Consider the following 13,639-nt stretch of genomic DNA (forward strand, 5'->3'; position numbering starts at 1 on the left):
TGCCGGGCATTTACCACATCATGACGATAAGGTGTATGGTTGCTCGTAAGATGGGATAAAATGGGACAAGGTAGCAAGTTCCCATGTTCGTACTGCATGAATTTTGAAATGTTCACCTTGAGAACTGTGTTTAAGCCCCTAGTAAATGTCTAGAATATGACTCAAACTCTCACGCTCTTGACTGTCAGAAGCAGAAAAACAGTTCATTTATGTCCAGTAATTACTTGATGTCGAATGGAGGTCTTTCACATGCCGAATAGGACAGATTATGAGATGATATAACAGCCTTTGTATCTTGCTACCATTGTCCAATTTCACTCAGGTTTTCAACAATCTGTAGTCTTGTATCACTGCTTTCAGTGAGTACAGCTTGTTTTAGGGGAAGATTTCCCTCGGGACTTCATACAAAACAGTCAAAGCTAAGTGGATATTATACAAATTCAGAATGTCTCATTTTCTGTTAGTTTAAGTCTCATGCCATCAGTATTGAACTCCAGTCCTTTCAGTTTCCAGTATATTTTTGATAATGTCTAGAAGATTGTTCGTGATATTTTTGATATCCTTTGTTGTGAAAATCAGAAAGAAAATAAGATGAACTGAATATGAAGACCACATTTAAGGACTTGAAATTATAATTAGGGTAAAATCACATACTTCTGTATCAGTCTACATCTGATAAGTGCCAAATTATGACAATTCAATTGTTTTGTTGAAATAAATTTCTGCAGAATGCAGGAAATAACCGCATTGAAAGAGACTGAAAAGTTGAAAGACCAAAGTTGTGGTGTGCCCCCTCCTCAAGGAAGATAGGAACAAAAGAGAGGTAGAAACATGGAGAGTAGGAATGAGCATTCGAGAGAGGGAAAGAGGGGGGGGGGGGGGGCGGAGGAGTAAATGTGTGGAATACATGTACATGGTATTGTGCTTAAATAAACCTAAAATATCAATTCAGGGGCTCTTTAATTAAGACTGGTGACAGAATGGTTGAATATTTGCACATTTACTTCTACTTTGAAAATTTACAGAGACCATCTCTTCATTAGTCCACAGGCCTCTTTACGATCAAAGGTGTTCTAAAATCTTACTACCCCCCCCCACACACACACGCAATGGACATGTACAACATAGTGTGTGTGTGTGTGTGTGTGTGTAGATTTATACAGTAGATAACACCTTGTTGCTGCATGTTTAAATAGGTAAGGGTATTGAATCATTTAAAGGGATTGTATATTATTGGTTGGGATGAGAATGGGGCTTTTGACTTTTTGTGAAATACCAAGAAACCACCTATGAAACAGAACAGAGCATACCACTTGAAGAGGAATTCAAAGTTTATTAGATGAAAATCGGTTTTGGAATGGCCGAGACATCCAAAAACAAAGTAAAACAAAGCGATCCTAATAAAAGGTGGGTCCCGCTTTTTATTAGGAATGCTCTTTTTGGATATCTCAACCATTTTAAAAACGATTTTCATCAAATAAACGTTGCATCCCTCTTGAAATTACATGTTCTTTCATATTTCAAGAAGGTTTCTCATCATCTCACCGAAAATATTACAAACCTGAAGTTAGGTCTCAACCAAAACTATAAGCTCCCTTTAACCAGGAAGAGGGAATCTGGATAAAAGACAGAAAATAAGATGAAGCAAAGAGGTAGCAGTCCACTAACCTGACAAGGTGTATCAAATACGAAGGCGTCTATTATGATTATGAAATTTTGCTCATGTTTACTAAAATGCTCAGGGGAGATAGCATGTACAAATGGGACTAGTCTGATACAAAGCGGCTGATGACAATTGGATAGGCAATAAATAGAATTCTACCAATGTGTATTGAATATGGTAGGACAGACTGCAAATTGCAGAGTGCATTTTATCATGGCCTTCTTTGCTGTAATGTCCTAGAATGATACATCAACAGTCTGGATTCCTCCTTGTTATTCTTTTTATTGCAGCTAACATACGGGTTATTATAAGCAACAGATCGGCTAGTTGCGACGTAAATGACTAGTGTATTGTTACACATCCCCTCCAAAGGTCAATGCACATCCGCACTAGGCAGATCATTATTGATTCTGTTCCTTATGGGAGAAATCAACGGAGGAGTGAATACCTGGCTTAAAGGTCATTAAGTGTGTGTTTTCCCCCGGTCTGTTATTCAGCCAGAATTTTAATCAGATCAGGTTATTCGATTTCATTGACATCTAGCATCATTTCCGTGCCAAAAAAAAAAGAAGGAAATACAACATGCTTTCTTATTGAGACAACATCCCCAATTGAAAAGAAAGAAGGGAAGAAAGTAAATAAACGGCTGCAATAATCGATTGGCTGAACTTTGGACCCTACTCAAAAAGAGCTTGCTTTCCAGCCCCTTCAAAACGCCGAGAATGAAAGAAAGTAACATACATGGTATTTTTTTAAAGTTTTATTCAGAAAATAAACGTTTTACTATATACATTATATGCAAGGTAATTGTTCTCATCATTTGCATGTGAGCACTTCCGTTGTTTTATTTTCAATGATAACGTCCTCTTTATATATTGATGCCTATATACAGTTTGTCACAGTCACCATTTATCAGATATTTTTTTTTTCCGTTTAACATGATAATAATTATAATGATATGATTGTATTTCCTTGTATTGGCAGCAATATCGTGTTCTGAATCACTTTGACTGGCCTATGAAACCAATAGAGTTAATATTGTTATTTTTTTTTCTGATTCCCCCACAATGAATAGTGCACTGTATATAACTCTTTTTATATCCGTATCGTTATCCGCATCTTTTTCTGAGTTGAAATTTACCCCCCTTGTTTGCTTGTGTTGTTTTTTTTCTTGTTTTTTATTTTTGCCGAGATGTTATCCTCGGCTCTCTTCGTTCATTGGGTCTTATTTCAATTTTATTTTCATATTCAACCATTTTGGATTACTGCACGAATCAGAAACATTCAACTCCTTTTACAAAATAAGTTAGACTTGAGGATCGAGCTGACAAAGGGAATGTGATTGAGGCATACATCCTTTGGTTGTATTAATATTGCACGGCTTTCCATGAAAGTCCATCATTGGTCATTTTGTCATTTTAGTGAGTGAAGTCTCTATTCCGGTCAGGAGGGCGATATATGCCATGCTCCCAGTGTTGCCGCATCATTGGTGGGTGTGGCCTTGGTGATGGTAGACGCAGATTCCTGTGCTGGTGGAGCAGCCTGCTTTGGTCTCTCCTGATGCTGCTGCTGCCCGAACCGCTGGTAGGAGGACACCCCCACTGAGAACCATAAGAAGCCTGCATAGAGACAAAGATCGCAGAAAATTGCATCTGATGCCAAGCATTTTTAGAAGACTACGGTGTCTATCTTAACATCAATTGAAGTTAAACGATATCTTTTTTAACAGAATTAACACCAGGTGGAAATACAGATCTCGAAGATATACCATCATCTTGGCAATCACAATCCACAGTACAAAAATGAAGCTGTTTTTTTTTTCTTTATTCTTTTTGAAATTGAACCCCTGAAAGAAACCGGTCAACTGCATGTGCAATGAAATAATGGAGAGACGAGAAGAGGCAATGAGTCACGTGACAGAAAAGTAAAGGATAATGGACGTACATCAGAAGCAATAATACATTTTTGTAATGTCATATAAACAGAACTATAAAATTGCAAAGTATGGAGAAGAAAAAAGAGCACAGGAACTTGGCGGGTGTACTTTTACTTAAAACAATCAACCAACATTGCAACTGATTGACAAATTGCCTTAGAGCACTCAGTTGCAATGAAAACATCTCGACAGAAGAATTTCATGAATTTGAATAATCAGCCAAACAACCAGAAACCGAATGTTTCAGCGAACGTTGTCGCAATGAAGACTGGAAGAATGGACACGTATTTGAATTGAATTTCATCAGAAACATATCATACTAACATTTTCGGAGTGATATTAAAAACGATACGAGGACAATAAAGTCCAAAAGCCTTACAAACCAAAATATACGTTGTTGTTTAGAGACGTAGGCCTATAAACTATAAAATTGACAAATTATACTACAGATCAACACTGTATAATGACTTATCTTATTACCTGTTGGTTGTCATGCCGAGGAGGTGAGTTTGTTGGGACCTCAGAAATGCTCTGTCGGACCTCTCGTGCCTCCATTGTCCATGGAACCTCGTCTGGCAGAAGACGAAGGGGAGGAGGATTCACTTGTAAAGGAGAGGAAGAATGAAGAGGAACCCTGGCTGAGACGGTAGCTCCTCTGTTGGCATTGGCGAGAAGAGGTGGATCTGCCCGCACCACTGGGTGAGGAGGCGGTGAAACTCTGGAGAGGTGTCCGCCAAACTTTTCGATGTTTGCTGCCAGCGATGGAGGGAGGTACGGAGGAGGGAAATGTATCCCCTCTCCATTCACAATTTTTTGGAGTGCCACTTTTTCGAGGTTTTTGACATCTTGGTAGGTAAGAGGAGGAGGAGTTGGATGCAGAACAATCGACGATGGTGGCAGTGGAATGGTGTGTGGCCCCTTCCCGGTAGTCTTGTTCCATTTTGGCTTATCGCCCATCGGCAACAGAACGTTTGGCTGCACGTTTTGGGTGATCTCCTTGCCAACATTCTGCATGGAAAAGAGAAATAAAATGGCAGGGACGATGATATGTTTAGCAGTTTTATAGCAAAAGTAGTTCTTTAATATTCAAAATCGAATACCTAGACACAATATAGACGACATGAACAACTTACAGTCATGACAAATTGATTAGGAGGGAAAGGGCTGACAGAATGATGATAGCTTACTTTGTATACATTCTGTACGATCGTCTTTGCTCGAGAGTTCAGATCTGACACTTTGCCCACCTCCTGCAAAACAAAGAAGGACCAAAGTTTTAACATAACCATTCGTTATACCAGCGACAGCATGAAGGAGCACCATTTGAAGAAAAAAAAATATGTATATAATATTCCTCATCTGGTTGTTATCATCATATAGGTTTCGGGTACAATGTCCTTTATAGGCTTTCCTTCAAAAGAAAAGTTCTCCTTACCTTTAGAATGTCTTCAAAGAAGCTTGATGCCGAGTCCTCGGCGTCTAGGCGTATCTGAACAGCCTGGAGAAATATGATAAAAAATTGATGTAACATTTTGTTCATGAGAATGTAAATGACAGAAGAAAACATAGTCATACTGTAAAAGTGAGATATGATACAATGGAGTTTTCACACATCATCAATTGATAACTTGGTTTGAAGGGTTTTGAAATAAACATGATTTCCTCTTACCCACAGGAAATTTGAGAGTGAAATTATTTTCAGTCTCTGATCGTTACTTACCTTGTACACATTCTGTATGATGGTCTTTGACTTTGCTTTCAATTCGATCTCTTCACCAACCTCCTGAAAAGTGTGTTACAAAAGACACAAAAGATCTGTACTCAGCGATCATTGACAATGACTTTGTGTCTGCATATTTCCCGCAGAACGCAGTATAGCAAATATGATAATGAAATGACAGACAAATTGATATTCTTTTCTGCATATTTCCCACAGAAGGCAGTATAGCAAATATGATAATGAAATGACATACAAATTGATATTGTGGCAAAAGAAAAGTAGGAAGCGAATGTTAACTAAACTTATACAGCTGGATATATGCCTTATTGGTTATTTGTCACAGAAAACCCCAAGATAAATTATGTTGTCTGGTGGTTATCATCAACACCAATTTGTCATGGAAAGACTACCAGTACTATTCGAAACTTAAAATCTATGTTTGTTTTCATAGAGTAAGCATTTAATAATTATTTACCTCAAGAACACCATCAAGGAAGGTTGCTGCTATAACTTCAGCATTAGCATTATGGTCGGGAGCAGCCTGTATGAAGCAAAATAATATTTTTTGATCATTATATGTGAGTGCATAGGGCACGAATATCGCACGAGGCGCGAGATAAGCCACTGGTCTATTCAACAAGGCGCTTAGCGCCGCGTTGAATAGACCAGTGGCGAATCTCGCGCCGAGTGCGGTATTACGTGCCCCAATGCACGAACAAAATCATAAATTATTCGTTTTATACAACACCTTGTCCACAATCACAGTACTAAATTAGTGACCGCCAACTCAGGAAGGCCCAAAAATAAATGTAACAATCAGGCAGAGAATTGTAAACCACCCTGTGTACTGCTTTCAAGCACTCGTCACGATTCGACCACACAGTCACAGGAATCACAAACTCCGCAGGGTCTATACCCATTATACGCTTACGTTAGATCGAGTTAGGCCTGACTGTTAGGCCGATCTGAGATGTCGGTAGATCTAGTGGTAGGTCTAGCAGTTAGACTTTGTCTATTTCCGAAAATGATTTTGTATAAAAACACAGAAAAATAATCAAATTACGGTTTCTCAACTTGAAATGAAGTCTTGATTTTGGGATCACTGTGGTCCACGTATAGTAGATCAGAGTCAAAAGTAAAAACACAGCAGTAGGTGTAAAGGCCGCGATACATGCAACTAGCTAGGTAAAGTAGCTGCGCGTACACGTTAACGTTGCAGTACTCCGCCGCGCCTGGTATGTGAGACTTACCGGCAGCGCAGCGCAGCCGGCCAGCACGTACAATGTACATGTAGTTTGCCGGCGCTTTGCTACGGGTGGGTGTGAGCCGGGTGTGAGCCACAGACAGAACTCTGTGAGCGGCCATGCATTAGTAGCCCCCCGCGAAGCCGTGCTATAGTACCTTCGAGCCATGCAATAGGCCCATGCCAGGGGCCTATTGAATGGCTGTCACTCTCAATGAGTTTGATAGGTATTTTCTATTGAATGTCATGTGACATGTTCTTGGCCAATCACAATTCGACATCATTCTGAGGTGTTGTATAAAACAGTCTAGACAAAAAAGGAATTGTATTATAACGCTTTCTGGATACCGTTAAGAACGAATAAGATAAGCAGTGACATGCCCTATTAAACAAGAAGGGGGAAAAGACAAAGAATTTTCTTGTGATATCAGTCTGAACCTCAACAATGTACTAAGAAAAAAAAAAATATGCCAAAGAGTGAAATTATAGATGTTCAATCAAGACTGTCTGAAATATATTGAGCTATATAATTTGGTATTTCTTTATGTAACCACTTAACCTCCCCTCTTACCTAACTAATGAAAATGACTACAGATCAACTGCGTCACGACTTTTCATCTAATTACCTGTGGGTTGGCATGTCGAAGAGATGAGTTTATCGGAGCATGAGCAACGTTCTGTCGGACCTGTCGTGCCGGCCCCGATCTCCATGGAACCTCGTCTGGTGGAGGACGAAGTGGAGGAGGAACCACTGGTGATAAAGGGGGAGCATAGGGCAGCAGAAACCCGGCTTGGACGGGAACTCCTCTGTTGGCATTGGAAAGAGGTGGATCTGCCTGCACAACTGGGTGAGGAGGAGGAGGTGGTACTCTGCAGAGATACCCGCCAAACTTTTCAATGTTTGTAACCAGCGATGGAGGAAGGTAAGGAGGAGGGAAATGTATTTTCTCTCCATTTACGATTTTCAGGAGTGCCACTTTTTCGAGGTTTTTGACATCTTGGTAGGTAAGACGAGGAGGAGTTGGAGGCAGAATGGTCGACGATGGTGGCAGTGGAATGGTGTGTGGCCCCTTCCCGGTAGTCTTGCTCCATTTTGACTTATTGCCCATTGGCAACAGAACGTTTGGCTGCACGTTCTGCTTGATTGCTTTACAAACATTCTGGAAAAGAGAAATGAATGAAAGGAATGATTTAAAGTTTTTATTCATACCCCATCTTGAAGAGATGACCAACTTCACTTCAAATGGGTGATTTCTTTTTCTTTCATCGCAATGTCACACAGACATAAAAAAAAAAGGACAGGAAAAAGAGACGATAATAGATTACTGAGTTGATGGAGCCACATATAGTGAATGCAGCAAAACGTTATATAATACACTTGGGTTGTTATATACTCATTAATGCAACTATAAGATTTCTTCACGCTGTGAACTCACGCTGTGAAAGTTTAACTCCTTGATAGTAATGTGATCACTAGTTAGTTATCAAATAACCCTTGCTAGTTATGATTATCTCAATCAACGGAAATCGGGAGGTGGTCATAATATCATGGAAAACGAATAAGAACAGTAAATAGTTCTCACTCAAAAACGTAAAAGGAAAAGGACTTTGTTTCATCCGTATGTTATTTCATAATAATGACAAATGGAGATCTTTTGCTCATGAATTTGATTTTTTATCTTTTTTTCTCGATGGAATACCTAATATCAGTGTAGATGACATAAACGAAAGTCATGAAAAATGGATCAGGAGGAAAAGAGATCATTATAGCTTACTTTGTATACATTCTGTACGATGGTCTTTGCTCGAGAGTTCAAATCCGATAAATTGTTCACCCCCTGTAATACAAAGAACAAAAACTATTAATCACGATACCAGTGACATCATGACGAAGTATCGGTTGAAAATAAATTAATTACAATTCCCAGCCAATTGCTTTTATAATAGCAAGAAAATATTAATCAGAAGGGTTAAGGTTAAGGGGTGAATTTTCTTGAATTTGTCTCCCTCTGCAAAAGAAATTTGTAAGATCGCAACTGCTGATCTGTAATTTAACTTACATGTCGGACTCAGTCGGAAAAAAAGGAACCACGGGACTCGAACCTATCATCTACTGATTTCCGGGCAGTGACACTACCACCTTAAAGCAGTAGATGACAGGTTCGAGTCCCTTGGTTCTTTTTTCCGACATGTTTGCTTTTATAATATTGGGCCCGACATTTTTAATACGCTTCTCTTCGAAAAGACAGCATTTCCTACCTCCAGGATGTCTTCAAAGAAGCTTGATGCCGAGTCCTCGGCGTCTAGGCGGATCTGAACAGCCTGGAAAATGAATGAAAATAATGATATTACATTTTCTTCTCGATCGTGTACCTGACAGAAAAAAAAAGTATATTGTAAACGGGGTATAAAATATTCCAGGCAGTTTTTACAGATGTTGAAAAATCATTCGCTTTGAAGAGTTTTGACATAAACACGAAATCCGCTTTTCTCATAGAATTGAGATTTCAGATCAAAACTATTCTTAGTCTCTAACTAGCTATTGAAACTAAACTTACAGTACCTTGTACACATTCTGTATAATTGTTTTTGACTTGGCTTTCCATTCAAACTCCTCACCAACCTCCTGAAACATGTGTTACAAAAGTGAAGATCTGTGTTTTACTGACCGTTGACTTTGACATTATCTCAGCATTTCCCGAAGAATAAGATATGACAATGAAATGACAAAGAAACTGATATTGCGGCAAGAGGAAAGTAGCGAGCGAATATCATTATCTAAACTTATACATGTATCTTAATTAAAACTTTGTCACTGAAAGTCTAAGACAAAATTGTACTGTTTCGATGGTAATCATCATCAACATGAACCTGTCGCTGAAAGAATACCAGTACAACTCTAAACTTACAAATCTACGTTTGTTTTCACAGAGTGAATACTTCAATGATAATTTACCTCAAGAACCCCGTCCAGGAAGGTTGCTGCTGAGACTTCAGCAGCTCTCTGGTTCCAAGCAGCCTGTGAAGCAAATGGTATTTTTATATCTTAGTAACCTGGACTAGGAAGGAATATACTGTAGAAATATGAAGCTGTGAAATGCTCTATCAAATAAGAAGGAAAAAGAAAAGACATAGAAACGTTTCTGATGTTTTCTTACAGTTGTTTGAAATTTCTACCACTGAGTGATACTCAGTCTTGGATGGGCATAAGATGCCCAACCAAGACCGTTTGAGTTTTATTGAGCTATATCATGTACTAATAGGTATTACCTTATTTGTGAATGTAATGACTTACCGTGCACACCTTCTGGACAATGGTCTTTGAATGTGATTGCAGTTCAATCACTTCACCAACCTCCTGAAAAAAAAAATCATAAAAGAGAACTGGAGGATAATTATTTTGTAGTTCACATTATATTTTATTAAATGGATACTCTTAATATTATCTTTACTAAATGGATCAATCTAACCCTTAGAAGTAAAATGTAAGTTTTGTCATAAATCATACACAAAATTATGATCATTTACCTCAAGAACCCCGTCCAGGAAGGTTGCTGCTGAGACTTCAGCAGCTCTTTGGTCCCAAGCAGCCTGTGAAACAAATTTAATTTTCATATCTTAGTAACCTGGACTAGGACGGAATATACACTGTAGAAATATGAAGCTGTGACATACATACTGAGACATAGAAAAGTTTTTGATGTTTTCTTACAGTTGTTTGATATTTCTACCACTGAGTGATATTGAAGATGCCCAACCAAGACTGTTTGAGCTTTATTGAGCTATATATATTACAGTAATAGGTATTACCTAAACCTTGTTTGTGAATGTAATGATTTACCTTGCACACCTTCTGGAAAATGGTCTTTGAATGTGATTGCACTTCAATCACTTCATTAACCTGAAAAAAAAAAGAATCATAAATAATAATTGGAGGATATATTTTGTAGATGACATTTTACTAAAAAAAAATGGATTCTCTTAATATTATTTTACTAAATAGATCAATCTAACTTTTAGAAGTACAATGTAAGTTTTTTCATAAATCGTACACAAAATTATGATAATTTACCTCAAGAACCCCGTCCAGGAAGGTTGCTGCTGAGACTTCAGCAGCTCTTTGGTCCCAAGCAGCCTGTATGAAGCAAATTGACATTTTTATATCTTAGTAACCTGGACGAGGACAAAGTATACCGTAGAAATATGAAGCTGTCACATACTCTATCAAATAAGAAGAAAGACAAGACATAGAAAAGTTTCTGATGTTTTCTTACAGTTGATTGATATTTCTGCCACTGAGTGATAATGAAGATACCCAACTGAGACTGTTTGAGTTTTATTGAGCTATAGTAATAGCCATTACCCTTTTTATGAATGTAATCACTAACCTTGTACACGTTCTGGACAATGATCTTTGAATGTGATTGCACTCCAATCACTTCACCAACCTCCTGAAAGAAAAATCATGAAAGGTAATAGGAGAATAATGGTTTTGTAGATGGCATTTTACTAAATGGAAACTCTTAACATTTTACTAAGTGGATCAATCTTAAACTGTTAGAAGTACAATGTACGTTTAGTCATAAATCATACACAAAACTATAATTATTTACCTCAAGAACCCCGTCTAGGAAGGTTGCTGCTGAGATTTCAGCTGCTCTCTGGTCCCAAGCAGCCTGTGAAACAAATGATATTTTTATATCTTAGTAACTTGGACTAGGACGGAATATACTGTAGAAATATGAAGCTGTGACATACTTTATCAAATAAAGGAAAAGGAAACATAGAAAAATTTCTGTTTTTTATTTTTTTTTTCATTTTTTTTTATACAGTTGTTTGATATTTCTACCACTGAGTGATAATGAAGATGCCCAACCAGGACCGTTTGAACTTTATTGAGGTATACATAAAGTAATAGGTATTACCTTGTTTGTGAATGTAATCACTTACCTTGCACACACTCTGGACAATGGTCTTTGAATGTGATTGCAGTTCAATCACTTCACTAACCTCCTGAAAAAAAAAAAGAATCATAAACAATAATTGGAGGATATATTTTGTAGATGACGTTTTACTGAATGGATACTCTTAATATTATTTCACTAGATGGATCAATCTAACCCTTAGAAGTACAATGTAAATTTTGAAAGAAAGATATTATTCAGAGGGGTGAAGGCTCAGGTTTTTTTGAGTTTCTTCAGTTTGTAAATTAACAAATTGTTAATTTACAGATCAGCAGTTGCGATCTTAACAAATTTTCATTTGTAGAGGGAGACAAACTGAAGAAACTCAAAAAACCTGAGCCTTCACCCCTCTGAATAATATCTTTCTTTCATTTATATGCCTTGTCCGCCTTGGACTACTTAACATAACAATGTCGGAATCTCGGAGCTTGGGTATTTGTTCTATGTTCATCGTGTCACTGCCGGCAACCAGGGACAGCCTGGTGGTAGTGTCGCTGCCCGGAAAGCAGTAGATGACAGGTTCGAGTCCCGCTGGTTCCCTTTTTTCCGACATGTTTGTTAATTTACAGATCAGCAGTTGCGATCTTAACAAATTTTCATTTGTAGAGGGAGACAAACTGAAGAAACTCAAAAAACCTGAGCCTTCACCCCTCTGAATAATATCTTTCTTTCATTTATATGCCTTGTCCGCCTTGGACTACTTAACATAACAATGTCGGAATCTCGGAGCTTGGGTATTTGTTCTATGTTCATCGTGTCACTGCCGGCAACCAGGGACAGCCTGGTGGTAGTATCGCTGCCCGGAAAGCAGTAGATGACAGGTTCGAGTCCCGCTGGTTCCCTTTTTTCCGACATGTTTGTTAATTTACAGATCAGCAGTTGCGATCTTAACAAATTTTCATTTGTAGAGGGAGACGAACTGAAGAAACTCAAAAAAACCTGAATGTAAGTTTTGTCATAAATCATACACAAAATTATGATAATTTACCCCAAGAACCCCGTCCAGGAAGGTTGCTGCTGAGACTTCAGCAGCTCTCTGGTCCCAAGCAGCCTGTGAAACAAAATGATATTTTCATATATTAGTAACCTGGACTAGGAAGGAATATACTGTAGAAATATGAAGCTGTGACATGCTCTATCAAATAAGAAGGAAAAAGAAGAGACTTTTCTTACAGTTGATTGATATTTCTGCCACTGAGTGATAATGAAGATGCCCAACTAAGACTGTTTTAGTTTTATTGAGCTATAGTTATAGCCATTACCCTGTTTATGAATGTATAATGACTTACCTTGCACACCTTCTGGACAATGGTCTGTGAATGTGATTGCACTTCAATATTACTTCACCAACCTCCTGAAAAAAAAAAATCATAAAAGATAATGGGAGAATAATGATTTTGTACATGACATTTTACTAAATGGAAACTGTTAACATTTTACTAAGTGGGTCAATCTTAAACTGTTAGAAGTACAATGTACGTTTTGTCATAAATCATACACAAATTAATGATAATTAAATACCTCAAGAACCCCGTCTAGGAAGGTTGCTGCTGAGACTTCAGCAGCTCTCTGGTCCCAAGCAGCCTGTGAAACAAATGATATTTTTGAATTTTAGTAACCTGGACTAGGACGGAATATACTGTAGAAAGTATGAAGCTGTGACATGCTCTATCAAATAAAAAAGGAAAAGAGACATATAAAAGTTTCTGATGTTTTCTTACAATTGTTTGATATTTCTGCCACTGAGTGATAATGAAGATGTTCACCAAAGACTGTTTGAGCTTTATTGAGCTATAGTAATAGCCACTACCTTGTTTATCAATGTAATCACTAACCTTGCACACGTTCTGGACGATTGTCTTTGAATGTGAGTGCACTCCAATCACTTCACCAACCTCCTGAAAGAATAATCAGGAAATATAATTGGAGAATAATGATTTTGTAGATAAAATTTTACTAAAATGGATGTGGATCAATCTAACTCTTAGAAGTACAATGTAAGTTTTGTCATAAATCATACACAAAATTATGATAATTTACCCCAAGATCCCCATCCAGGAAGGTTGCTGCTGAGACTTCAGCTGCTCTGTGGTCCGAAGCAGCCTGTGAAACA

At 37.9% G+C, this 13,639-nt stretch overlaps 1 protein-coding gene across 1 annotated transcript; it reads right to left on the reverse strand.

Annotated features, from left to right (window-relative positions):
* Nucleotides 1–2,371: 2,371 nt before the first annotated feature.
* Nucleotides 2,372–6,684, reverse strand: LOC140240502 (uncharacterized). The gene is made up of 7 exons (XM_072320273.1): nucleotides 6,394–6,684; nucleotides 5,795–5,860; nucleotides 5,320–5,382; nucleotides 5,035–5,097; nucleotides 4,787–4,849; nucleotides 4,080–4,607; nucleotides 2,372–3,282 (listed from the first exon to the last, which is right to left on the reverse strand). The coding sequence occupies exons 1-7, from the start codon at nucleotides 6,682–6,684 to the stop codon at nucleotides 3,082–3,084; spliced, it is 1,275 nt and encodes a 424-aa protein (XP_072176374.1). The 3' UTR covers nucleotides 2,372–3,081.
* Nucleotides 6,685–13,639: the final 6,955 nt, after the last annotated feature.

This window comes from Diadema setosum, chromosome 17 (genome assembly GCF_964275005.1).
Source record: "Diadema setosum chromosome 17, eeDiaSeto1, whole genome shotgun sequence".
Classification (NCBI taxonomy): Eukaryota; Metazoa; Echinodermata; class Echinoidea; order Diadematoida; family Diadematidae; genus Diadema; species Diadema setosum.